A 27,897-nucleotide genomic window follows, 5' to 3' on the forward strand; every position below is an offset into this window, starting at 1 on the left:
TCTCACCAAGGCTGGAGTGCAGTAGCATCACCATGGCTCACTGCAGCTTTGACCTCCCAGGCTCAAGCAATCCTCCTACCTCAGCCTCCCAAATAGCTGCGACCACAGGCGCATGCCACCGTCCCCCTGCTAATTTCTGTATTTTTTGTAGACAGTTTCCCCATGTTGCCCCGGCTGGTCTCAAACTCCTGGGCTCGAGTAATCCACCTGCCCTGGCTTCCCAAATTGCTGGGATTGCAGGTATGAGCCACTGCACCTAGCCTCACACTTTTTTTTTTTTTCTCCTGAGATGTAGTCTCACTCTGTCGCCCAGGCTGGCGTGCAGTGGCACGACCATGACTCACTGCAACAGACTCTGCCTCCTAGGTTCAAGCTATTCTCCTGCCTCAGCCTCCTGAGTAGCTGGGACTACAGGTGCCTGCCACCATGCCCTGCTAATTTTTTCTATTTTTAGTAGAGACGAGGTTTCACCATCTTGGCCAAGCTGGTCTTGAACATCTGACTTTGTGATCCACCCACCACGGCCTCCCAAGTGCTGGGATTACAGGCCATGGTGCCCGGCCCTTTTCACATACTTATGAGCTTTCAGGTTCCATTTACCGTGAAGTCAAAGTTCTTTGCTCATTTTTCTATGGAGCATCTTTTTCTCATTAATAGGTGGACATTCTTTAATAGTAACTTTTTGTCAGTTAAAGAAGTTAAAATATCTTCTTGAAGTCTGCAGCTTATCTTTTTATTCTCTATAGGTATTTTGATAGACATTCTTAAACTGTGGTGTGTTTCTAAGGTACCTATTCTGTTGCTTCAGTCCATTTGTCTGTTCACCCCAGTGTCCCTCATTACCTCTCTCTCTCTCCCTCCCTCCCTCCCTCCTGGACTCAAGCTCAAACGATTCACCACACCCAGCCACATTTTATTTTTCTTCAGGAGTATCTTTTCAATATGAATTTTATTAAAGTCAGTGTGTTGCATTTAAAAAAAAGTTGGAATTCTGACTCGACTTGCATTGACTCTATAGATCAATTTGAGGAGATCTGACCATTTTGTAGTATTAGGCATCTTCTAACCCATGAATATTGTATATTTAATAGAATATAAATTTTCTCCATGGGTCTTACAGATTTTTCTTTTTTTAAGACATGGTCTTGCTCTGCTGCCCAGGCTAGAGTGCAGTGGTACAATCATAGCTCATTGCAGCCGCAACCTTCCAAGCTCAAGTGATCCTCCTGCCTCAGCCATCTGAGTAGCTGAGACTACAGGTGTGTGTCATCATGCCTGATTGATTTTTTAATTTTTTTAAGAGATGGAGTCTCCCTATGCTGCCCAGGCTGGTCTTGAACTCCTGGGCTCAAGCAATCCTCCCACCCCAGTCTCCCAAAGTGCTGGGATTATAGGCATGAGCCACCATGCTTGGCTCAGATTTTAATACATTTATTTCTAAGTATGTTTTATTTCCTGATACTACTATCGACAGAGTTATTTTCAAAGTTACATTTTACAACTGATTTTTTGGTACAGATTTTATAACTAGCAACCTTGCTAAACTCTTCATTCTAAAAATGCACCTCTGATTTCTTGGGTTTTCTACATAATTATTCCTCCTTTGAATAGTGATAGCTTCTTTTTCCTTCCTTTCCAGACTCACATGTTTCATTTCCTTTTATTATGTTACTGTGCAGACTAAAATCTCCAGTGTAAGTCTGAATAGAGGTGGTGAGTAGCAGGCTAACCTTGTGTATTCCTGACCTTAGAAGGGGAATGGCTGGGCATGGTGGCTCACTCCTGCAATCCAAGCACTTCGGGAGGCCGCGGTGGCAGGATTGCTTGTACCCAGGAGTATGAGGTTGCAGTGGGCCATGACCGAACCACTGTGCTCTAGCCTGGGTGACAGAGCAAGAAAGGCTCTGTCTCAAAAAAAAAAGAAAGAATTTCAATGTTCTACCATTAAGTATGATATGTGATATAAGGTGTTTTTTTTTTTTTTTTTTTTTTTGACGGGGGGACAGAGTTTCGCTCTTGTTACCCAGGCTGGAGTGCAATGGCGCGATCTCGGCTCACCGCAACCTCCGCCTCCTAGGTTCAGGCAATTCTCCTGCCTCAGCCTCCTGAGTAGCTGGGATTACAGGCACGCGCCACCATGCCCAGCTAATTTTTTGTATTTTTAGTAGAGACAGGGTTTCACCGTGTTGACCAGGATGGTCTCGATCTCTTGACCTCGTGATCCACCCGCCTTGGCCTCCCAAAGTGCTGGGATTACAGGCTTGAGCCACCGCGCCCGGCGATATAAGTTTTTAATAGGTATCTTTTTAAAAGGTTAAATAAAGTTTCCTTCTGTTACCACCTTGTTAAGAATTATCATTTCATATATTTCATATTTATACAGCTAACAGAAGAATTTTCATTGATTCATTTTCTAACAGTAAACCAGCAATGTATTCCTGGAACTGCTTTTTAAAATATATTTTCAGCCGCTGCCTTTTTTTTTTTTTTTTTTTGAGACAGAATCTTGCTCCATCACCCAGGCTGGAGTGCAGCGGCATTATCATAGCTCACTGCAGCGTTGACCTCCTGGCTCAAGCAATTCTCCCACCTCAGCCTCCCAAGTGGCTGGGGTTACAGGCATGTGCCACTGTGCTTGGCTAATTTTCTTATTTTGTGTAGAGAAGGGGTCTTACTATGTTGCCCAGGCTGGTCTTGACCTCCTAGCCTCAAGCAATCCTACCACCTCAGCCTCCCAAAGTGCTGGGATTATAGGCATGAGCCACTGTGTCTGAGGTTTATTTATTTTTTTTAAGAGACAGGATCTTGCTATGTGGCCCAGGCTGGTCTCAAACTCCAACTCCTGGGTTTAAGCAATCCTCCTGCCTAAGCCTCCCACATAGCAGGTGTTACAGGTATGTACCACAATGCCTGGCTGCACTTTCTTCTTTTCTGATATGGCATGTAAAGCCTTCTAAATACCACTTTAGCCACATACCAGTTTTCAGTACTGTATTTCCAACAAAATTTACTCTGTAATCAACAAGCTGTTTAGAAGTTTTCCTTAATTTTAAAATTATATAATCCTGTTATTCATTTTTAAATTTTTGAATTGAGGTGGAATTCACATAAAATGGAATGCCACATTTTGTTTATCCATTTATTAATAGACATTTGGGCTGTTTCCATTTTTTGGTTATTTGAATAACGTTGACACAAATATTCATGTACAAGTATTTATTTGAATACCTGCTTTTAGTTCTTTTGGGTACATACCTAGGAGTAGAATCGCTGGGTCATATGCTAATTCGGTTTAACTTTTTGAGGAATCACCAACTGTTTTCTACAGCCACTACACCACTTTACATTCCTACCAGCAATGCAAAAGGATTCCAACTTCTCCACATCTTTGTCAACACTTACTATTTTCCCTTTTTTGTGGGTTATAGCCATCCTAATGCGTATGAAATGCTATCTCACTATGGTTTTGATATGCAGTTCCCTAATGACTAATGATGTGAGGCATCTTTTCATGTACTTAGTGGACATTTGTACATCATGGGGAAAACATCCACTTGAGTCCCTTTGTCCAGTTTTTAACTATTTGTCTTTTGTTGTTGAGTTTTAAGAGTTTTCACATATTCTAGAGAACAGACTTTGTTTTTAATATTGTTACAACTTTAATCCATCAGTTTATCAATTTTTGCTTTTAAATCCTTATTCTTATATTTCTGGTAAATTTTTAAAATATATTTCAAAGTATATATTTAGATATATAAGGATTCATGACTTCTAGCCTTAAGCAGAATATTATATCAATAAGAAATACTTCTGCATTTCAGTGGTTTTCTCTTCATTTTTACTTTGCATATCATGAGTATTAGCAACACTGATATTGTCACTTTTTTTTTTTTTTTTTTTTTTTTGAGACAGAGTCTCGCTCACTCTGTCGCCCAGGCTGGAGTTCAGTGGTGTGATCTCGGCTCATTGTAGCCTCTGCCTCCCAAGTTCAGGCAACTCTCCCGCCCCAGGCTCCAGATTAGCTAGGACTACAGGCACCCACCACCACACCCAGCTAACTTTTTGTATTTTTAGTAGAGAGGGGGTTTCACCGTGTTAGCCAGGATGATCTTGATCCCCTGACCTTGTGATCTGCCCACCTTGGCCTCCCAAAGTGCTGAGATTACAGGCGTGAGCCACACATTTTTTTTTTAATAGCACCTGCCTCATTTAACATACTCTTCTGCTGTTTCCTCCCACCTCAGATCCAAAATTTCAACAAATCCTGGAAGGAGGTAAGTTATCTGCACAATTTACTCAGCTGAACCAGAAGTCCTTACATATTTTTCAAATCTAAATTGTGGTTTTTAAACTTTCCAACTATGAATTACTATGGGAATGCTTATGTTCGCATAAGCCACCAACTCTGCCAAGTACCTGATCCCGGAGGGGTGTTATGGTAAAACACAATCACTCCACCTTTGACTACCTGGCTCATGCTTTTTTGTATAACAGAGAAGAAATCTGATGACAGATTGTAAACTCCTTAAATGAAGATAAGCCAATCTGGGACCAGTTTTTCTCATTTGAATTTAAACCAAGAGAAAAAGGAATCCAATGGTTCATTTTGAGAAAATGAGGGTAACTAGAAATCCTAAGCCAGTAAGATAAACTACAAATCTGCCACAGTAAGTGGCTGAGGGAAAAGCCTGCCAGATTTCACCTGTCTCTTCATGCTAGCCAAGAGGAAGTGTGTGAGTAGCTCTCTCTTCTTTGCACTGTACCTCAATCTCAGACTATTTTCATACAAAGTTCATGGACCAAACTTTGAGAATCAGTAGTCTATATGAACAGAAAACACTGGCATATAGTAGGAAGTCAATAAATAATTCACAGTCATGTTCACTTACTTCTGAATATCTCCAGTGTTTCTTTGTTTGTTCTTACTTTTCTTTTCAGACTTGGCTCTAACTGGATCAGATTTTCTGGAATTCAAGGGAGAAGCCAAGATACTTCCCTCACAGAAATTGTTCTTCAACAAGAGAAAAAGTGTAACAGACATTATGAGTGAGAACTTTATGATAAAATAAGCTATTAACTCGACTAATTCAGAAATCCACAGCGTTTTTCAGAAATTATAGTTACATTTAAATTTTATACATCCTTTGAATAATATTGGCCATGCAAAAATCAGAATAAACTAAGTTCATCCAAGTTGGTCTAAATTAATTACATTTTTACTGTACATCATCAAGTACAAAAAAAGGCATAATGCTAATCTCACTGGCTGATAATTCCTGTTGATTCTTTTCTTTTTTCTTTTTTTTTTTTTTTTTTTTTAAAAAAAGACAGGGTCTCAGTCTGTTGCCTAGGCTAGAATGCAGTGTAGCAATCATGGCTTATTGCAACCTTGACCTCCCCTCTTCACCTCCCATGTAGCTTGAACTACAGGCATGGGCTGCCGTGCTAGGCTAGGTGCATTTTTTTTGTTTTGTTTTGAGTCACAGTCTTGCTCTGTCATCCAGGCTGTAGTGCAGTGGACCGATCATAGCTCACTGCAGCCTCAACCTTCTGGGCTCAAGAAATCCTCCCACCTTAACTTCTTGAGTAGCTAGGACTATGGGCATGCGCCGCTATGCCCAGCTATTTTAAAAATGTTTTGTAGAGATGAGGTCTCATTATGTTGCCCAGGCTGGTCTCCAACTGTTGGATTCAAGTGATTCCCCCACCTCAACCTCCCAAAGTGTTGGGATTACAGGTCTGAGCCACTGTACCCAGCCTGATGATTTTTCTAATAAATACTTTTATATAATTACTTTTATCTACAGGGACATAGTCAAAGAGCTGTGGATATACTTCAAATAAGAGTTTCATGTAATAATAATTTTATTCTGGACTTTAAGGGCATATCAATAAAAATCACAAATATTTACTTGCTGTACCAGTCTCATAAGTTTCTTACTACCCTCACGGAAAAGTTCATATATGGTAATGGTGAATATTTGGCCTTAAACCACCAAACTTTCACAAATAAATTAAAAAGTATTCTAGGCTGGGCACAGTAGTTCACGTTTGTAATCCCAGCACTTTGGGAGGCCAAGGTGGGTGGATCACATGAGGCCAGGGGTTCAAGGTTTGGTCAACATGGTGAAACCCTGTCTCTACTAAAAATACAAAAATTAACAGGATGTGGTGGCCTGCGCCTATAGTCCCAGATACTCTGGAGGCTGAGGCACAAGAATCGCTTGAACCTGGGAGCTAAGATCGTGCTACTGCACTCCAGCCTGGGTGACAGAGCAAGACTCTGTCTTAATAAAACAATAAGTTAAAAATAATTATTCTACAATATCAATTATAAGAGTAGATTTTACTCTTATAATACCATGGGAAAACTAGACAAATTTCTTCCCTATTCCATTTATTATTCCATTGGTCAATGACTTTTATTTAGTTTCCTGATTATGTATCTTTCTAAAGCGATTCTACTCAAAAAAGACACATAAAAAGGGGCAAAAACCTCAAAACTTGGGTAGATTATGAATTTCTCAAAAAAGAAAAACATTCTCAATTCTGAGTATACTCATTTTGCTAAGTGCATACACACACACACACACACACACACGATTCAATGGTAAGTATATTTAAAGATATTTGTTGTAGGCCAGGCGCGGTGGCTCAAGCCTGTAATCCCAGCACTTTGGGAGGCCGAGGCGGGTGGATCACAAGGTCAAGAGATTGAGACCATCGTGGTCAACATGATGAAACCCCGTCTCTACTAAAAATACAAAAAAATTAGCTGGGCATGGTGGTGCGTGCCTGTAATCCCAGCAACTCAGGAGGCTGAAATGAAGCAGGAGAATTGCCTGAACCCAGGAGGCAGAGGTTGCGGTGAGCCGAGATGGCGCCATTGCACTCCAGCCTGGGTAACATGAGTGAAACTCCATCTCAAAAAAAAAAAAAAAAAGATATTTGTTGTTTGAAAGTTGAGAAGTTGTTTTCAGAGGCTCTGAAACCTGAATGTTTCAGACTTCCCTAGATGCCTCTGAAGATGGTATTCCCTAGGTCCCATCCCTAGAGACCCTAATTTAATATATTTGGAATAAACATGAGAGTTTGTATTTTAAAAGAATTCCCAGGTTATTCTCCCAGGCTCTTTCAAACCACTGGGTCCCATTGTATCCTCTGGTCTTAAAGTATGTGTTTTATCACATGTCCTTAAATTCATTTTCTTACAGGCAGCAATTTAACTACAGGAAGAATAAAATCCAAGTTTAATACATTATCTAAAAATTTAATGTGCCTTACTTTTCTTTTTCTTTGAGACAGTCTTACTCTCTCACCAGGCTGGAGGGCAGTAGCATGATCTCAGCTTACTGCACCCTCCACCTCCCGGGTTCAAGCAATTCCCCTGCCTCAGCCTCCCAAGCAGCTAGGACTACAGGTGTGGGCCAGCAAGCCCAGCTAGTTTTTTGTATTTTAGTAGAGATGGGGTTTCACCATGTTGGCCAGGATGGTGTCGATCTCCTGACCTTGTGATCCGCCCGCCTCGGCCTCCTAAAGTGCTGGGATTACAGGCATGAGCCACCACACCTGGCTAATGTGCTTTACTTTCAAAAAGTGATTTACCTCCATAAAATGGAATATTATTCTACTCTTTAAGAGAATTAGATTGACTACATGTAGCAATATGAAAAATCTGTAAGATATATCAAGTGGCAAAAATGCAAGCAGTAAAAGGGTGACCGATTTATGTAATCCTTTTTAGGTGAATAAAGAAAAAAAGGCTTTTTTAGACAGTCTTCCAGGTTGAAGTACAGTGGTGAGATCAGCTCACTTGAACCTCAAATTCCTGGGCTCAAGGGATCCTCCTGCCTCAGCCTCCCCAGTAGGTGGAACTACAGTCATGCACCACTACACTCGGCTCATTATTTAATTTCTCATTTTGTTGCCCAGGCTGGTCTCAAACTCCTGGGCTCAAGCAGTCCTCTCACCTCAGCTTCCGAAAGTACTGGGATTACAGGCATTAGCCATTGCACCTTGGCAAGAAAAAAGTTATAAGAAATGTTAATGGTGTTTACCTTTGGGGAAAGAGACTGATATAAATAGAAAAAGAATGGGAGTGGACAGGTGGAAGAAGAAAAAAGGAAGCTTTCATTCTTCACTGAATAGCTTTCCTACATATAAAAAAAGTTTTTAAACAACCTGCAGTGGCTCACACCACAATCCCAGCACTTTGGGAGGCCGAGACAGGTGGATGGCTTGAGCCCAGGGGCTCAACACCGGTTCAGGAAACATGGCAAAATCCTGTCTCCACAAAAAATTGGCCAGGCACGATGGCACAGGATTGTAGCCCCAGCTACTCGGGAGGTTGGGAGGATCACCTGAGGCCGGTGGTGGAGGTTGCAGTGAGCTGTGATTGTACCACTGCACTCCAACTTGTGTGACAAAGTTAAGACCTGTCTCAAGAAACAAAAAAAATACCCCAAGAACCTGGATTAGAGCAAATATGAAACAATATACAAAAAAATTTTTCATTAAGTAAAGCAAAAATGTCATCAATAGCTTCTAATTATGGCAATTGCTGTCTCTTCTGTTCTTCGAAAACCACAGTCAAAGCAATAAGAATGTTAATAGTTAGCTTTCCGTATCAGCAGGTACCAAACACTCAAATTCAACCAGCCTGCGTGGAAAAGACAGTATTTGTGGGATGCAGAACCTGAAAATACAAGTAGCCGACTTTTTGTATGAGCAGATTCTGCAACAAATACCAAGGGATGACCGTACCTCAATGTTCTCTCCTAAAACTTACAATATCAATGCTTAACTTTCTTGCCAGTTCTTCATCACTTTTCAGTTGTTCTTCCATCTCTCTTCGCCTTTTTTCTGCCTGTCTTTTTTCCTCTTCTTCCTCTTCTGCCAATAACCTCTGTATGTATTCTTCACTGGCTTTGTTTTCTTCTTCCTCGGTGGCTCGTCGCTCTGCCTCCACCTTAAAAGTGATTAATAAAGAGCAATCCTTCTCTGAATGTTTTAGTATACTCGCAATATTCCATAATAAGAATAGGAAAAGTAGAAAAGGAACAAATTGGCAGAAATTTAAATGATCTCAAATGAGGTACAAATCTGGAGAAACAGATTCTGCAAGACAGCTGTCCTGTCTCAGCCTCCCAAAGCACTGAAATTATAGATGTGAGCCTCCACACCCAGCCTGAGATGTATTACAAGTGACAATCACAAAAAAAATTTTGAAGACTAACAAAAAAAAGAGAAAAATCTCTATGTATAACTTCATATGTAATTAAAACATAATACTTCACTGTAAACACCACTTTTTAGGTACTTTTCCTATTTAGGGACTTCACATTTAGCCCTTTAACCTTTCTTCATCTAAACCCATCATCTGCCACTCTTTTTCTTTCTTTTAAGCTCAAAACTTTAGGGAAATAAAAAAATGTCCTGGTATAGATTAAATTAGAAAAAAAGAATTTTAAAATTTCCTTCATACTTAAATGCTTAGGGATCATGATCACATAAGAGCATTAATTATGTATAAGTAAATTATAGCAAAAAACAAAGTCCTTATAAAATACATTAAAAGTATCTACACTTCAAGATATACTAGTTATATGAGCACATCAAACTAAATTAAAATCTGAAACTGAAAACACAACAGAGAAATTTTCCAAAAAAAGAGTAACTATTTAGCACCTACCTTACTTATTTCCTCTTCGTATTCTCTTCTCAATTCCCCAGGTTTACTTAACAGACGAACTGGCTGATAGTCATCAGCTATTTCATATCAAAAAAGAAAATAACATTATAGGCAACACAATTTTATGGTAACTTTGGTCATCCACTACAACTTACTAATATGAAAAATTAAAGCATTCAGCTATTAACAACTATAGCAATATCTCCTTTTGGAGTTCCAGTTTTTAAATTTAATTTTTTTGAGACAGAGTCTCGCTCTGTTGCTCATTACAGGCATGCGCCAGCACACCTGGCTAATTTTTTACATTTTTGGTAGAAACGAGGTTTCACCATATTAGCCAGACTGGGCTCGAACTCCTGACCTCAAGTGATTCACCTGCCACAGCTTCCCAAAGTGCTGGGATTACAGTCGTGAGCCACTGCACAAGGCCAGAGGTTTAGGGTTTCTGGTTTGAAACCTGCATATACTTAATCCTTCCTCTAAACTCGAGTAAAGGAATTTTTAAAAACTGTAATCCTACAACAGCGAGATTAGCAGAGGAGGTTAACCAAATTAATTAATTAATTTTTTTTTTTTTGAGACAGAGTTTTGCTCTGTTGCCCAAGCTGGAGTGTGGTGACACAATCTCAGCTCACTGCAACCTCTGCCTCCCAGGTTAAAGCAACAGTCATGTTCAACCTCCCAAGTAGCTGGGATTACAGGCGTGCCCCCCCATGCCTGACAAAGATTTGTATTTTTATTAAAGACCGGGTTTCGCCACATTGGCCAGGTTGGTTTTGAACTCAAAACCTCAGGTGATCTGCCCGCCTGAGCCTCCCAAAGTGCTGGGACTACAAGCGTGAGCCACTGTGCCTGGCCCCAGTTAAAAAAATTTTAACAAATTTCTAGAAAATGTGAAGGCAATGAAACAGAGATGACTGCTACAGTAGAAATGAAGGAAAAGAAATCCTTGCAAGGGGAAGACTACAGCTAAGATAGAATTAGAAGGAATCTGCCTCCTATTTGCCTACAGAGAGGCCCCATAGAATCCAGAGTGAGTAAGGGTGGCACCAAAAAACAGAACTCAAGGTTTATACATTAAATCAGAACCCCTGACTTATCAGCATTTCTCCCTGGATATGGGTGTAAGTGCACACATGCATATTTCTTTAAAGAAACTAATCTTGAGAGAGCCAGAGCAGCTAATGTAAGAGGTGATGACCCAGACCAAAGTCCTCTGCAATCTGGCAGTTAGGGTTGGCAAAGCACAAAGGCCACATTTTCATCTGCTTGAACCCAAATAATGTCTGCCCATCACCAATATGCCCTTCCATGTACACAGAGCATTTGTCCAGGGCCTCATTCTCAAACCTGAAAACTAATCCAAGGATCATCAGACATTTGAAATACATCTGCAGGATTAGAGAAACAGTAAGCTATACAAAAAGAAAAAAACATCACCCTGGAGTTAAAAGCTAATTCTAGGTCAGAAAATAACCTAAGTGCATGTACATGTCCTCAGCAAATCTGATGAGATTTTATTCTGTAAAACAAGACACTGCAAAAAAGGAACACCCAGAAAAAGAGAACACATCTGCCTGTTTCAAGGGGCAGCTGCTACTCAATTCCAGCTGACTACGACTATCAGGAAACTCAGCCCTATCACTGCCATATTTTTGCTATCTCAAGAAAATCCAGAGGCGGCAGGGGTGGATGATGAGAGATGATGGAATGGGTACAATGTACATTATTTGGGTAATAGATACTCTAAAAAGCCCTGACTTTACCACTAGGCAATCTATACATATAACAAAATTACCCTTGCACCTGTAAATTTATCCAAGTAAAACGAAAAAAAAAGAAAATCCAGCAATCCAGATGTTAATACAAAATCTTCCAATTTAAATACTGGCACTGGATGGGTCACAAAAAACATGCACACAGGATTCCCACGGCCTGCAGGCCAGAAGTTCAAAATATCTGCAATAGAGAAACTAAAAAACAGTGATGTAACTCCGTAACAATTAGGGATGCATTATGCTTAATTCTCATTTATTTTAGTCACTAAGGAGGATCTATTCAAGACAATACAATGGTTTATACAGGAGAGACATATATAAGCCTCCTTAAGAAGTAGGAGGGTATTCAGGGGCTAAAACTGAGATCTAAATCAGCAGGTCTCAAAGTAGAATCTATGAACTCCTAGAGGTATCCACAACTATTTTAAGGGAAAATGCAGTGTCAAACTATTTTCATTTAAAAAATTAAGGTAAGCTGGGTGCGGTGGCTCACACCTGTAATCCCAGCACTTTGGGAGACTGAGGTGGGTGGATTACCTGAGGTCAGGAGTTCGAGATCAGCCTGGCCAACATGGTGAAACCCCATCTCTACTAAAAATACAAAACTTATCCAGGTATGGTAGCAGGCGTCTGTAATCCCAGCTATTTGGGAGGCTAAGGCAGGAGAATCGCTTGAAGCCAGGAGGTGGAGGTTGCAGTGAGCCGAGACTACACTCCACTGCACTCCAGGCTGGGTGACAAAAGTGAGACTCCACTGCCCCCATAAAAAACAAAGAAAGGAACCAAAAACAAATAAAACAACTGACAGTAGGCCGGATGCAGTGGCTCACGCTTGTAATTGCAGCACTTTGGGAGGCCAAGGCAGGTAGATCACTTGACGTCAGGAATTCGAGACCTGCCTGGCCCACATGGCAAAACCTCATCTTTGCCAAAAAATACAAAATTAGATGGGCGCAGTGTCAGGCACCTGTAATCCCAGCTACTGGGGAGGATGAGGCATGAGAATCACTTGAACCTGGGAGGTGGAGGTTGCAATGAGCTGAGATCGTGCCACTGCAGACCAGCCTGGGTGACAGTGAGATCCTGTCTGGAAAAAAAAAAAAAAAGTAGGAAGGGTTAAAAAAAAAGCCCAGGTGGTTAAGAGGGACAGCACTTCTCTTACAGTGCTTCTAATGAAACATGAAAGGATATGCCGAGAACCAGAGAGAGGTGGTGTAATAGCACACGTGATAACTTAGGGATTTGTCTAAGGGGTCAGACAATACATATTTTCTCTTTTGTGGGCTATGTGGTCTCTGTCGAATTCAGTCAATTCTGCTATTGTAGCACAAAAGCACCCATAGACCTATAATGAATGTAGTGCCGATGTTCTAACAAAACTTCATTACAAATAAAAGTGTGGGCCAGTTTAAAAGCCCATGGCTCAAACATCCCTGTTAAACTTCTCAAGTATGATTCTGTATCTGCGGAGAAATGAGGTGTGGGGTAAAATATTAAGTAATTACAGACACTCAGAAAAGAAAGATTTCAGGTTTGTTATTTTTAAAAGTTCATTTGATAAAGAAAAAGAATAAAAATAACCAAGACATCAAGAAAAGGAAAAATAACCCACAGAATGGGAGAAAATATTTGCAATCACATATCTAATAAGGGATTAATATCCAGAATATATTAAAAATTCCTACAACTTACTGACAAAAAATAAAAACCCAATTTAAAAATGGGCTAAAGGGGCTGGGCGAGGTGGTTCATTGCCTGTAATTCCAGCAGTTTGGGAGGTGAAGGATCACTTGAGGCCAGGAATTCAACACTAGCCAGGGCAACAAAACAAGACCTTAGCTGTACAAAAGGTTTTTTAATTAGCTGAGCGTGGCGGTGCACACCTGTAGTCCTAGCTAATCTGGTGGCTGGGGCAGAGGATCACTTGAGCCCAGGAGTTCCAGGTTGCAGTGAGTTGTCATTGTGCCAGTGCATTCCAGCTTGGTCAACAGAGCAAGACCCAGTCTCAAAAATTAAATAAATAAATAAATAAATAAATAAAAGTGTAGGGGTGGGACAAAAGGCCAGGCATGGTGGCTTATGCCTATCAGCTCAGCACTCTGCAAAGTCAAGGCAGGAAAGTCACTTGAGCCCAGGAGTTTGAGGCTGCAGTGAGCTGTGATTGCATCAGTGCACTCCAGCCTTAGCAACATAGTGAGACCCTGTCTTTACAAAAGGCGGGGGGGAGGGGGCAGAGGGCCTAAACAGACATTTGAATTTGAGTACTGTATGAGGTGGGCATCTTAACTCCGCCTCCCCTTGACTGCCACTTAAATAGACATTTCTCCAAAGATTATATACAAATGACCAATAAGCACATGAAAAGATGTTCAACATCACCAGTCCTTAAGAAAATGCAAATCCTAACTACAGAGATACCACTTCATGGGATGGCCAACACTTAGTATTTTTTTTTTTGAGACAGAGTCTCACTCTGTTGCCCAGGCTGGAGTATAGTAGCACAATCTCGGCTCACTGCAACCTCTGCCTACTTGGTTCAAGCAATTCTCCTGCCTCAGCCTCCTGAGTAGCTGGGACTACAGGCATACCCCACCACACCTGGCTAATTTTTGTATTTTTAGTAGACACAGGGTTTCACCATGTTGGCCAGGCTGGTCTCAAACTCCTGACCTTGTGATCTGCCTGCCTTGGCCTCCCAAAGTGCTGGGATTACAGGCATGAGCCACCGCACTCGGCCACATGTAGTTTTTTATAATAGTCATCCATTAGGATGTGTACACACCCACAGTGGAATATTCAGCCATAAAAGGAAATGGAATTCTGACACAGGCTAGAACACGGATGAACCTTCAAGACATTATAATAAGTGAAACAGCCAGACACAAAAGGACAAATACTATATAATTCCACTTGCATGAGATACCTAGAGTAATTAAATCCATAGAGACAGAAAGAATGGAGGTTGGCAGTGGCTAGGGAACAGGTGAATTGGGAATTATTATTTAATGGGCACAGTTTCAAGTGTGGAAGGTTCAGAGTTGAATGGTTCAGAGATAAATGGTGGTGACAGCTGCACAAAAATGTGAATGTACTTAATGTCATGGAACTATACATTTAAAAACGGTTAAGATGGTAGATTTTATGTTACGTGTTTTACAATAAAGCCAGAAAGAAAAGTCAGTCACTTTACACATTAGATATAATGAAATAGTAGTTAAGAGGATGGAGACAGTGGCTCATGCCTATAATCCCCCAGAACTTAGGAAGGCTGAGGCAGGAGGACCACCTGAGCTCAGGAAATCAAGACCAGCCTGGGCAACATAGCAAATGTTTTTTTAACATTTCTGTTAAAAAAAATATTTTCTAAGTAGCTAATTTAGGAAAACAATAATGAAGACAGATGTATTATACTAGAAAGCAAAACATATCATAAAGCAGAATTAAACTAAGCAAGTATGGTACTGACACAGCTACTGATAAAGAGATAGTTAAAAAAATAAAAAGCATGAGCCAGGTGCCGTGGCTCAAGCCTGTAATCGCAGCACTTTGGGAGGTCGAGGCAGGAGGATGACTTGAGGTCAGGAGTTCAAGATCAGTCTGGCCAAGAAGGCGAATAACCCCAACTCTATTAAAAATACGAAAATTAGCCAGGCATGGTGGTGCACGCCTATAATCCCAGCTACTCAGGAGGCTGAGACAGAAGAATCACTTGAACCCGAGAGGCGGAGGTTGCCATGAGCCAAGATTGTGCCACTGCACTCCAGCCTGGGTGACAAAGCGAGACGCCATCTCAAAAAAATAAATTAAATAAATAAATAAATAGCCCCAAATTGCTCTGGAAAATAAGCATGTGATTGTGAACTAGTACATAAAAACAATGTGGCTGGATCATCACCAAGTAGTACGGCTATAAGTGGCAATCAAGGGGAAGGGGGAGTTAAGATGCTTACCTCACACAATACTCAAAATTCAAGGTGGATTAAAAAAATTTTCATGGAAAAAACAAACTATAAATAACAAAGAAGAACATATAAGATAAACTCCAAAACGATTAAACTTCCATATGATGAAACACATCACAAAGTTAAAAACAAACTAGGAGAAGTTATTTGCAAATACATAAGTCACTAGAGAATTAGTGTCCAGAATATAACCAGAACTTCCAGAGATCACAACAAAGGAAAGGCACGTGCAATTTACAGCAGATACCCAACTACAGTAAACAGTGAACTGTACTTTTGTTAAACCATGGAATGACAGATTTTTTAAGTTTACTTATTTCTACATAAACTGAACCTAAATTAAGATCAGTAAGTTATTCAACTGTAGACACAAGTTAAAACTGTCTTCATTTGCCTTTGTCTTTTTTTAGAAACAAGATCTCATTCTTGCCCAGGCTGGAGTTCAGTGGCGTGATCACAGCTCACTGCAGCCTGCAACCCTTGAGCTGAAGCGATTCTCCTGCCCTAGCTTCCTGAAGTGCTGGCATAACAGGTGTGAGCCACTACACCCAGTCCATTTGCTATTTCTTTATCTTTTCTTTTTGACAGAGTTTCGCTCTTGTTGCCCAGGCTGGAGTGCAATGGCACGATCTTGGCTCACTGCAACCTCCAACTCCCAGGTTCAAGTGATTCTCCTGCCTCAGCTTCCCAAGGAGATGGGATTACAGGCATGTGCCATCATGCCCGCTCATGTTTTCTATTTTTAGTAGAGACGGGGTTTCACCATGTTGGCCATGCTGATCTCAAACTCCTGGCCTCAGGTAATCTACCCACACTGGCCTCCCAAAGTGCTGAGTTACAGGCATGAACCACTGCACCCAGCCTTCCATTTGCCATTTCTTTCTTTCTTCCTTTTCTTTGGGGGGAGGGGGGACAGAGTCTCACTCTGTTGCCCAGGCTGGTGTGCAGTGGCACAGTCTCAACTCACTGCAGCCTCCACCTCCTGGGCTCAAGCAATGCTACTGCCTGAGCCTCCTAAGTAGCTGGGACTACGGGTGCATGCCACCACACCTGGCTAATTTTTTGATTTTTTTGTTAAAAGGAGCTTTGCCATATTGGCCAGGCTGGTCTCAAACTCCCAGGCTCAAATGATTTGCCTACCTTGAATTCCCAAAGTACTGGGATTATAGGTGTGAGCCCCTTCACCTGGCCTGTTTGCTATTTCTTAAACAATTCTAATTGTATGAGGAATTTGAAAATATCAGTTTTATAGACTCAAAGTGACTATATAATTTTTGCCAGCTGTTGGAAACAACTCTCAACACTGCTCAGTTCTGGTTAACTCTAAAATTTCTGTTGTACTTAAGTGTACATCTCATAAGAGACGCTATCCTTTTAACATCTCCTGATCTTGAAATACAATGATCAAGTTCAAGAAAACTAATATTGCTATATTACCTATCAATGATAAAAATTTCACCAATTATCCCCAAATGTCTTTAATAACAACCTTCGTCCTAATCCATGTTCTAATCCAGGATCACACGCTGCATTTAGCTGTCATTTTCTTTTAAGCTCCCTTTAAACTAGAACAATTCCTAAGGCTTTGCTTTGCCTTCATGACATTGACAATTTTGAGGTACTAACAACTATGTTTTGTTGAATTTCAATTTGGGTTTTTGTTTTCTCACAATTAGATTCAGGTTATGCTTTATACTCATCATATCAAGAGGTCCAAATTGTTTGTTCCATGGATAAAGTTACTTGTCATCACTTCCTTACAGCGATAAACAGAATTCACAACTGCATCCTTTACCCTTTGTCATTAATAAGCAATCTGTAAAATGATATTTTCATACTATATGAGTTGTCTGTTCTTCAACAAATTTTCAAGCATGGGTTTTGACATCCATTTGTCATTCTCACCTGCATCAATTTTGACAATGATAGCCATAAATGGAAAGGAAATTTAAACATTCCAAGGCTGATTCTTCCCTACTGTAGGATTCTTTTTTGAGAATTCCAAATGTAAAATGCATCTGTCTCCATCACATTAATTCACTTTCAAATACCTCATTTATTAAAGCTATCTCATGTGTTTTCTTACAACCTTCCTTCTAAAAATTAAGAATAAAGTGAATGAGTAGATTCATTTTATGTGTTAACATTAACACATAAACACCAATTATATTTTTGTAAATTACCAGTGAACAACTAAATAATGAAAATTTCAAAACTTTTACTTAAAACAGTCTCAAAAACTATAATATAATTAAGGATAAATATTAGTTTCTTAGGGCTGCCATATAAAAGTATTACAAATTGGGTGACTTGAAAATACAGAAATTTATTGTCTCACAGTTCTGGTGACTAGAAGTCCAAAATAAAGGTGTCAGCAGGGCCATGACACTTTTGAAACTTGTAGGGGGATCCTTCTTTGCCTCTTCCTTGCTTCTGATGGTGTGCTGATAACCTTAGACACTCCTTGGCTTGTAAATGAATCTCGCCAGTCCTCCAGCTTCACGTGGTGCTCTGTGTCTTTATATCATCTTCCTTCTTTGCATGTCTGTCTCTGTGTCCAAATTTCCCCTTTTTATAAGGAAACCAGTCATAATGGATTAGGGCCCACTCTAAGGACCTTATTTTAACTTCATTACTGAAAAAAATTTGAAGGTGACCTACACAGAGAAATATACTATTTTCACGGATACAAGGACACTATTGTTGTTTGGATGTCAATTCTCCCCAAATTGTTCTATAACTTCAACGCAACCCCAATCAAACTCCTAACAGGGTGTCAGTAGAAACCGGTAAGTTGATTGAAAATTTTAAATAGGCTGGGTGTGGTGCCTCAGGCCTGTAATTCCAGCACTTTAGGAGGCTGAGACAGGAGGACTGCTTGAGGCAAGCTGTTCAAGACGAGTCGAGGCAAGCTGTTCAAGACCAGCCTAGGCAACATAGCAAAACCCCGTCTCTACAAAGAATACATGGAGGATGGGCGTGATGGCTCACACCTGTAATCCCAGCCCTTTGGGAGGCCGAGGCGGGCAGATCACCTGAGGTCAGGAATTTGAGACCAGTCTTGCAAACATGGTGAAACCTGTCTACTAAAAATACAAAAATTAGCCAGGCATGGTGGTGCATGCCTATAATCCCAGCTACTCAGGAGGCTGAAGAAGGAGAATCACTTGAACCTGGGAGGCAGAGGTTGCAGTGAGCTGAGATCACGCCACTGTACTCCAGCCTAGGTGACAGAGCAACACTCTGTCTCAAAAAAAAAAAAAAGATTTACTCTAAAGTCACAGTAATCAAGACAGTATGGCACTAACATTAGAATCAACAGATCAATGAAACAGAATACACTCACATTATTTTTTTTAAAAAAGTCTTTTCAGCAAAAGGTACAGGAATAACTGATACGCATATGGGAAAAAGTTAACCTCAACCTCTATCTTACAAAATATTCAAAATAAATTTGAAATGGACCAAAGACCAAACATAAAAGCTAAAACTGGCTGGGCACAGTGGCTCATGTCTGTAATCCCAGCACTTTGGGAGGCCAAGGCAGATGAATCACCCGATGTCAAGAGTTTGAGACCAGCCTAGCCAGCATGGTGAAACCCCATCTCTACTAAAAATACAAAAATTAGATGGGCATGGTGGTACGTGCCTGTAATCCCAGCTACTTGGGAGGCTGAGGCAGGAGAATCGCTTGAACCCAGGAGGTGGAGGTTGGGGTGAGCCAAGAGTACACCACTGTACTCTAGCCTAGGCTACAGAGTGAGAATCTGTCTCCAAAAAAAAAAAAAAAAAAATTCCTACAACTGAATAATAATAAAAATTTAGGGGCAAAAGAATTCGACAATTTACAATGGAAGACAGAAAACTGCCAATAAGCACATAAAAAGAAACAAAAATTAGCTGGGCATGGTGGTGCATGTCTGTAATCCCAGCCACTTGGGAGGCTGAGGCAGGAGAAGTGCTTGAACCTGGGAGGTGGAGGTTGTAGTGAGCCGAGATCTCGCCACTGCATTCCAGCCTGGCAACAGCGCAAGACTCTGTCTCAAAAAAAAAAAATAAAAATAAAAAGATTTGTGCATTTCATGGCATGTAATTTTACATTAATCCCAGGACTTTGGGAGGCCAAGGTGGGAGGACTGCTTGAGCTCAGGGTTTGAGACCAGCCTGGCCAATATAGTGAGACTCCATCTCTATACAAAAAAATAAAAATTAAATATATACTTTTTGTTTGTTTTTTTGAGACAGTCTCACTCTGTTACCCGGGCTGGAGTGCAGTGGCATGATCTCAGCTCACTGCAGCCTCCGCCTCTTGGGTTCAAGGGATTCTCCTGCCTCAGCCTCCAAAGTGGCTGGGATTGCAGGTGCATGCCACCACACCCAGCTAATTTTCGTATTTTTAGTAGAGACAGGATTTTCCCATGTTGGCCAGCGTGGTATCAAACCCCCGATCTCAAGTGATCCACCCACCTCAGTATCCCAAAGTGCTGGGATTATGGGCATGAGCCACTGTGCCTGGCCTAAATATATACTTTTTTTTCTTACATTAAAGAAAAAATTTGTAAGCTCATATTGATTTCTATTTAATAATTTGTGTACTTATATATTTAGGGGGAAATGAGATAAATGAAAAAGATGGACAGAGAGATGAAATGATATGTAATACAGCAGAATGCTGTCCTATGTATTTATATGCATGACTGTACACTATAAAATTCTTTCAACTTTTATATTGCTTTAAATTTTTCATAGTAAAATGTTGGGGAAAAAACTGGATAGACTGCCAAAAATTAAAAAAAAAAAAAAATGAGCATTGGCAAGGATGTAGTGTGACTGGAATTCTCATACACTGCTTAAAGGAGTATTTTTTGGTAAAACCACTTTGGAAAACTGTAATACTAATGAGTGGTCTCAGGCTCTCCTAAATATTCAAACTCAGAAAATGACCACAGCCCACAGTTGGCATCAACCTCAACCTAACAAGCGTGAACGTAAGGCAGCCAAGATAGTCCTTGCTCCACAGAAGCCAACATCTCTTGTAACAAATAACTGTATAGGACTGGGCACATTGGCTCCTGCCTGTAATCCCAGCACTTTGGGAGTCCAGGTGGGAGGATCACTTGCAGTCGAGACCAGCCTGGCCAACATGGTGAAACCCCATCTTTACTAAAATACAAAAATTAGCTGGGCGAGGTGGTATGTGCCTGTAATCCCAGCTACTCAGGAGGCTGAGGCAGGAAAATCGCTTGAACCCGTGAGGCGGAAGTTGCAATGATCTGAGATCACGCCACTGAACTCCAGTTTGGACGACAGAGCAAGACTTCATCTCAAAAAAAAAAAAAAATTGTACAGACACAAGGAACGTGCCCCTTACCAGTCACTACACTCAGAGAAAAGCACAAAGCCTAGTACACCAATCAGTATTTATTAATATAATTCCTTTCAGTAGAGAAGCAATTTGTCAATCAAGGATCATTTTTACCGTAAGCGATATTGCCTAGTAACATCATTGACATTCTTATCCTCATTCAGTTTTTAGAGGATCAAAGTTAGATTTTTAATCAAAGGTTAAATTCTCGTGTAGCACAGGAAAGGATCACACCCTCTGACTCCAAAATTCCACTCCTAGATATATGAACATATCAAACAGAAATGCATACATATATATATTCACTAAAATTCCTGTGTGAGAATGTTCACAGTAGCACTATTTATAATAGCAGAAACTGGATAAGAGCCCAATAATCAGTGGATGTGGAATTTTTCACTGCTTTCACTATTTAATATCCATACACTACAATACTATGCAGCAATGCAATCACAAATAACATGGCTCAATCTCATCAATATAATGGTGTGCTAAAGCCAGACACAACAGCACAAGACTTCCATTTTATAAAAGGTTCAAAAACAGGCAAAAGTAATCTACGGCATCACAGGTCGGGATACTAGTTATAAGGGTGTGGGTGAATAGAAACTGGGAAGGGGCCACAGGAGGATTCAGGAGTTCTGGTCAAGTTCTGGGGCTTGACCGGAATGCTGGTTACATAGATCGAAGTGTAACACTGTCATATATGTGTCAAACTGCAAATACATTTCCATGAAATACAATGTGAGGACTATCAACTTTTGAAACATCGGAGTTAAGAGATCCACAGATCTATTCTCCAATGAAACAACAAAAACTGGAGAAATGTATTAAAAAATCAGCCATAGGGCCGGGCACAGTGATGCACACTTGTAATCCTAGCACTTTGGGAGGCTGAGGACGGCAGATCACGAGGTCAGGAGTTTGAGACCAGCCTGATCAACATAGTGAAACCCCATCTCTACTAAAAATATAAAAATTAGCTGGGCATGGTGGCTCACGCCTGTAATTCCAGCTACCCGGGAGGCTGAGGCAGGAAAATGGCTTGAACACAGGAGAGGTTGCAGTGAGCCAAGATCACACCACTGCACTCCAGCTTGGGTGACAGAGCAAGACTCCGTCTCAAAAAGAAAAAAATCAGCCATAGTCTTTGGAAACTGTCCTAAGAGCATACAGCAAATAAAGAAATATTTCCAAAAATCTACTAAATCTCAGTGAGAAAAGTGAGTCTGTGGCACGTGAGCCAACAATTTGCTTCCTCCCTTCTCACTCAGCTCAGTATGCCTGAAGCTCCACTCCACATAGGTACGGTCAAGAAGACAGGACTCCCTGTCTCCTAGCTCCCAGTCTCGGATTACAGTTTCCATCTCCACCCCCAGCCCCAGGTGCAGACTGCTGGGACTTCTCATGCCCTCTAGCTTGGTTTGCAGAGGCTAAATTCCAGGTGAGTAGAGCCGAGATACCGAGGGTTCCCTTCCCCTACTCAGTTTCCACTTACAAGGTGGAGGCTTTAAGCAACTTGTTGCAGATAGAGAATACTGGAGACCCATCACCTTCCTCCCAGCTTACTCAGAGAGTGACGGTTCTAGAAGAGACAAGTGAAGAAGACCAGAGCTTACTGTGCCTGCCCAGTGCCCTTTTCTTAAAGAGAGAAGAAATAATCCATTGTATCCACCTCCAGCTCCAGAGAAATGGTTCTGAGATTTTTTCCAGCGGGAGAGGCAGGCCCTAATAATTGAGAGCTTCAGCAGATCTCCTCCCCAAAGGAAATGACATTATGCAGAATAGTGTGGAGAAGTTCAAACATAAGGGCACTCTTGAAAACAATGGCAATTTTAGTTGTAAGTACTCAAGAGGTGGTTGGTGGAATTATGTCAGCAAAATGGTTGAGTAGGCAGCTCCAAGTTCTTATGCCGCCACAGAAACATTGAAAAACAAGCAGTAACCATGAGAACCAACACTGTCAGGACTCTGGAAAACAGCTTAAGGTTTACAGCAACCAAGAAAATGGTAAACCAAATAAAGGGGCAACTTCGAAATAGTAGGAAAGCTCTGTGGATTTTATATTCACTCTACTCCAACCTTTCCTCCTTGGCAAGGTGGCAGTCTTGTAGAGGGAAACTCACATTCCCAGACTGGGACATTGGTCCCTGATTTTGGAGGGAGCAGGGCAGATCTTATTTATAAATTATTGTATATGTCTCTTCTAACCTGTCTGAGCTACCTGACGGACTGACAGAAGGCACTCATCTGTTTCACCAAACTCAGAACTCAGGCCACATATGCAGAGGCACTGCTTAAAGAAAATACTGTAAGCCAAACTAACAACACTTAGAAGCCCATGGAAAATATTATGGTCTGCACATGTAATAGACTACCTAAGGCCCAGGAGCAAAAGCTGAGGAAATTCTTAGGAAAGGTCATTCAAGTGCACCCATTATATTACAGGGATCCCTAGGTTAAGTGTTGAAGGACAGCCTTTGCACAGTCAATCTATCAAGACTGAGGGAACTGCTTGTTTCTTTTTCAGCAAATGACATTCAAGGAAATTTCTGACAAAACACTAGCTGAACACAAGTTAAAGCAAAGAGACTTCTGTGACCATACACAACAAGCAATACAGTCTTTACAGAAACAGTTTGGGAATTATTTCAACTGTAACTGCAAATCAGGTAATTCTGATTTCTAGAATTACCATATTATAATATTCAAATTTCTAGTTGTCTACAAAAACACACATACACTTCCTAACATACAAAAAAAAAAAAAAAAAACGAATAAATTAACAGAAACTATCCCTGGGGAAGTCCAGGCATCAGACTCTCTAGACAAAGACTTTACAACTGTCTTATCAACAAACTGTGTTGGGAAAACTGGATATCCACATGCAAAACAATGAGGTCAGACCCTTGCCTTACACCAAACACAAAACTTAACCTATAACAAATTAAAGACCTAAATTTTACGACCTAAAACTATAAAACTCCTAGAAGAAAACACAGGGGGAAAGCTTCATGACACTGGATTGGCAATGATTTCTTTGATATAATAGCAAAAGCAAAGGCAACAAAAGCAAAAATAGACAAACGAGACTCATCAAACTTACAAACATCCGCATCAAAGGACACAATCAGCAGAGTGAAAAGACAACCCACAGAATGAAAGACAATTATTTGCAAATCATATCCAATAAGGGGCAGATATCCAGAATGTACAAAGAATGCCCACAACTCAAAAAAACAACCTGATTAGATGACAGGCAAAGTTGTGGCGTTTTCTAGGATTGGGGGAAAAAAATGGAAACAAACAAAAAAACGAATGAGCAAAGAATTTGAACAGATATTTCATATTTCTCCAAAGATGATATACAAATGGTCAATAAACGCATGCAAGGATGCTTGCCACCTTTAGTCACTGGGAACATGCAAATAAAAAGTACAATGGTATACCACCTCACACCCATTAGGATGGCTACTATCAAAATCCAGAAAACAGCAAGTGTTGGCGAGGGTGCAGAGAAATTTGGACATCTGTGCATTGTTAGTGGGAATGTAAAACAGTATAGTTGCTGTGGAAAACCATATGGTGATTTCCAAAAACAATTACACACAGAATTACCATATGATCTAGAAATTCCACTTCCAGGTATATACCCAAAAGAATAAAAAACAGGCCCCTTAACAGATATTTATTTGTACACCCATATTCACACCAGCAGTATTTCTAATAGCCAAGAGGTGGAAGCAACCCAAATGTCCACGGGCAGATGAATAGATTTCTTTTAATGTAGCATATACATGCAATGGAATATTATTCAGCCTCAAAAAAGGTGGGAATCCTGTCACGTGCGATAGGGATGAACCCTGAAAACATGATGCTAGGTAAAACAGGCCAGACACAAAGGGACAAACACCTACGAAAATTCCACTTACATGAGGTACCTAGAGCAGTTCAGCTCACAGAAATGGAAAGGAGAATGGTGGTTGCCAGGAGATGGGGAGAAACAGGGAGTTTAATGGGTATGGAAATTCAGTTTGGGAGGACTGGAATGTTCTGGAGATGGATGGTGGTGATGGATACATGACAGTGTAAATGCAGGTAATGCCACTGAACCATACAATTACAAACAGTTAACATTCTCCTTCCTTCTAGCCAAAAATAAAAACATTTTAAAATGGTTAAAATGGTAGTCTTGTTATATTTTACCACAATTTTATAAAATACAGAGTAAGATACCAGTTCACATGTACTAGGATGGCACAGAAAATAACAAGGGTTGGTGAGGAAGTGAAGAAATTGGAAACTTCACACTCTCCTAATTGAAATGTAAAATGGTACAGCCACTGCAGAAAACAAATTTGCCTCAAAAAGCTAAACATAACAATTACCATATGATCCAGCAATTCCGCTCTTAGATATATAGACAAAAGAACTAAAAACAGGTATTCAAACAAATATTTGTACATAAATGTTTGTATTAGCAGTAATCAAATAACGAAAAGGTGAAAAAAAACACTGTCCATCCAATGGATAAACAAAATGTAACAAGTATATCCATAAAACAATCATTATTCAGCCCGAAAAAATGAAGTCTTGATCCATGCCACACTGTGCATGAACCTCAGAAACATGCTAAGTGAAATAAGCTAGACACACAAGATCCCATATTGTATGAGTCCACTTGTATGAAATATCTAAAATTGCCAAATTCTTAGAGATAGAAAGTGGAACAGAAGGTGCCGGGGTCTAGGCGGAGAGGTGGGATGGCGAGTCAGTGCTTCGCGGTTACAGTTTTTCGGGGGTAATGAAAAAGTTTTGGAAACAGTGGTGATGGTTACATTGTGTATATATTTAATGCTATTGAATTGTACTTAAAGATGGTTAAAATGTCAAAGTTTGTTATATATACTTTGGACAATATTTTAAAAATTAATAATGCAATATACCAAAAACCATTAAATTGCACACTTTTAAAAATTTTATGTTACCCAGACTGGTCTCAACTCCTGGGTTCAAGCGACCCTCCCACCTCCCAAAGCTCTGGGATTACAGCTATAAACCACTGCACCCGGCCAAATCGCACACTTTTAGTAGGGGAACTGTATGGTATGGATCTCAATAAAGCTGTTTTGTTTTTTTTTTAACTATTATTTAAAAATGGTTAAAATGGCAATTTCTGCGATTTTTTTCTTACCACAATAAATGTTTTAAAGGCATGTACACATATGACTGTGACAAAAATAAAAAAGTCTTGTACACGAGAGTGCACAGACACCATATTCTAAGCCCAGGCAGGAACCACTGCACGGCTTATTACTCATTGGTGGAGGCAAGCTGCTAGAGTCAAGGGTTCCAGTTTGAGGCTCCCAAGGCCACTGGGTGTAGTGATAAAAGGCGATTTTAGGCTAGTTGCATGATTAGGAGAATGAAGAGTTAAATGAATGGAGATGTACACATAAGTAAATCAGAGGCCGGGTGCAGTGGTTCATTCCTGTAATTCTAGCACTTTGGGAGGTCAATGCGGGCGGATCACTTTGAGGTCAGGAGTCCGAGACCAGCTTGCCTAACATGGTGAAACTCTGACTCTACTAAAATACAAAAATTACCGGGACGCGATGGTGCGCGCCTGTAATCCCAGCTACTCTGCAGGCAGAGGTTGCAGGGAGCCGAGATCACTTCACTGCACTCCAACGTGGGCGACAGAGCGAACAAAAAACAAAAAAAATAGGATCTAAACTGGCGATTCTTTAATTTTTAACACAACAAACACCAATCGAACACAACGTAGGCGTTGTGACAATGGACAAAATCTTGCCCTTGACTTTAATCCATCGACATTTGGGGGCCCATAAACCCCCAAACCTCTGGGAACTATTTAGACAAATACTAGTTGGGTTTTTTTGTGTTTTTACTTTTTAAATGGAGGAGTGACGACTCACTTTTTCAAAGATTTGCGGTTTTTAGCCAATGAACACGCCGGGGTTTACTCACCGACTTCCTCTGATTCTTGTCCAGCGGCTCTAAGCTTGCACTCCCTTGGATAGTGTTTTTGAATTATCGTCCACAGTTCCATGTTGACAAGGGAATTTCTTCGGGTGTGGTACCGAGTCCAGGAAGATACGCGGCGACGACAGAAGGGACAGCATAAACTTGCCTTTTCGACAGTCGACTGGAAGCACGGTTTACAGAGCGTGTGGTTACACGGGAGGGTGACGGGCTCAAAGAGGATTTCCATGCAGATCCCGCATTGGCACTCAGACAGTGAAGGGACGGCGGCTTTGGGTACAGCCATTTTCATATATTAATAAAGTCTATTAAACAAAGACACCTGCAAGAAAAAGAATCCTATTTTCGGCCAACCACAGAGAGCAAATGCACAGTTTTGTGTTCAATATTATGCCCAACAGCGTTATCACAATGCGGAAAACAGGAACATCAAACACGTCTTGAAGCAAAAAGGCGCTCTTTGGGTCCAGCAAACAGGAATCCCTGGAGGGCTGTGTCTTTGTCCATTTTTTTAAGGCAAACGTCCGGCGAGCAAATAAATCCAGGTTTTCGTCAGAGGAGCCTGGCTGCTCCGAGGCCTGAACACCTCCGACTGCAGCTCTGGGTGCAGCGAGTGGAACGCGCCAAGTCCCCTCCTCCCCTCACCCAGTGAGGATGCTCTGCTCAGCTCGGAGCAGCTCGGCCCCCAGACGCGGCTCCAGGAGGAACCCCGGGCTCCGGCTGCAGCAGAACTTCCGCTTTACTGCAGCTGCGAGGGCGATGAGGGACTCCAGAGTTCAGCTTTCCGGCGCCTTGCGCACTTTCCCGGAGCTCCGCGCCCCTGTCCCTCTTACTCAGCCAAAGGCCCTATTCGATGCAGTAGAGTAGCAGCCACCGGACGTGGGCTCGTGACGTCACAACCGCCCGCCAAAATAACACTTCGCACTCAGAGAAATGCCCGAGGACAGACGCTCCGTGGGCGGGACTTCCGGGATCTGCGGCCCGCCCGCCCTGCCCGTCCTGCCCGTCCTCCCAGGCCGGAGACGCTCCCGCCCTAGCGTTGCAGCTCCTCCTAGTGCAGCCGGGGTGGGGCCTGACCTTTCCCTGAGATTTCTG

General features: G+C 41.1%; 1 protein-coding gene across 1 annotated transcript in view; it reads right to left on the minus strand.

Moving 5' to 3' along the window:
• RNF168 (ring finger protein 168) overlaps positions 1 to 27,713 on the minus strand; it is a 36,042-nt gene extending 8,329 nt beyond the window's left edge. Inside the window, exons 1-4 of the mRNA XM_032298127.1 lie at positions 26,788 to 27,713; positions 9,692 to 9,768; positions 8,789 to 8,968; positions 4,890 to 5,011 (exon numbers count right to left, since the gene is read on the minus strand). Of these exons, the coding sequence (XP_032154018.1) occupies positions 4,890 to 5,011; positions 8,789 to 8,968; positions 9,692 to 9,768; positions 26,788 to 27,094 (686 nt within the window). The 5' untranslated portion in view covers positions 27,095 to 27,713. The remainder of the gene's footprint in view (positions 1 to 4,889; positions 5,012 to 8,788; positions 8,969 to 9,691; positions 9,769 to 26,787) is intronic.
• Between the last annotated feature and the right edge of the window lie 184 nt (positions 27,714 to 27,897).

This window comes from Sapajus apella, unplaced genomic scaffold (assembly GCF_009761245.1).
Source record: "Sapajus apella isolate SASKATOON/1434 unplaced genomic scaffold, GSC_monkey_1.0 scaffold38, whole genome shotgun sequence".
NCBI classification, from domain to species: domain Eukaryota; kingdom Metazoa; phylum Chordata; class Mammalia; order Primates; family Cebidae; genus Sapajus; species Sapajus apella.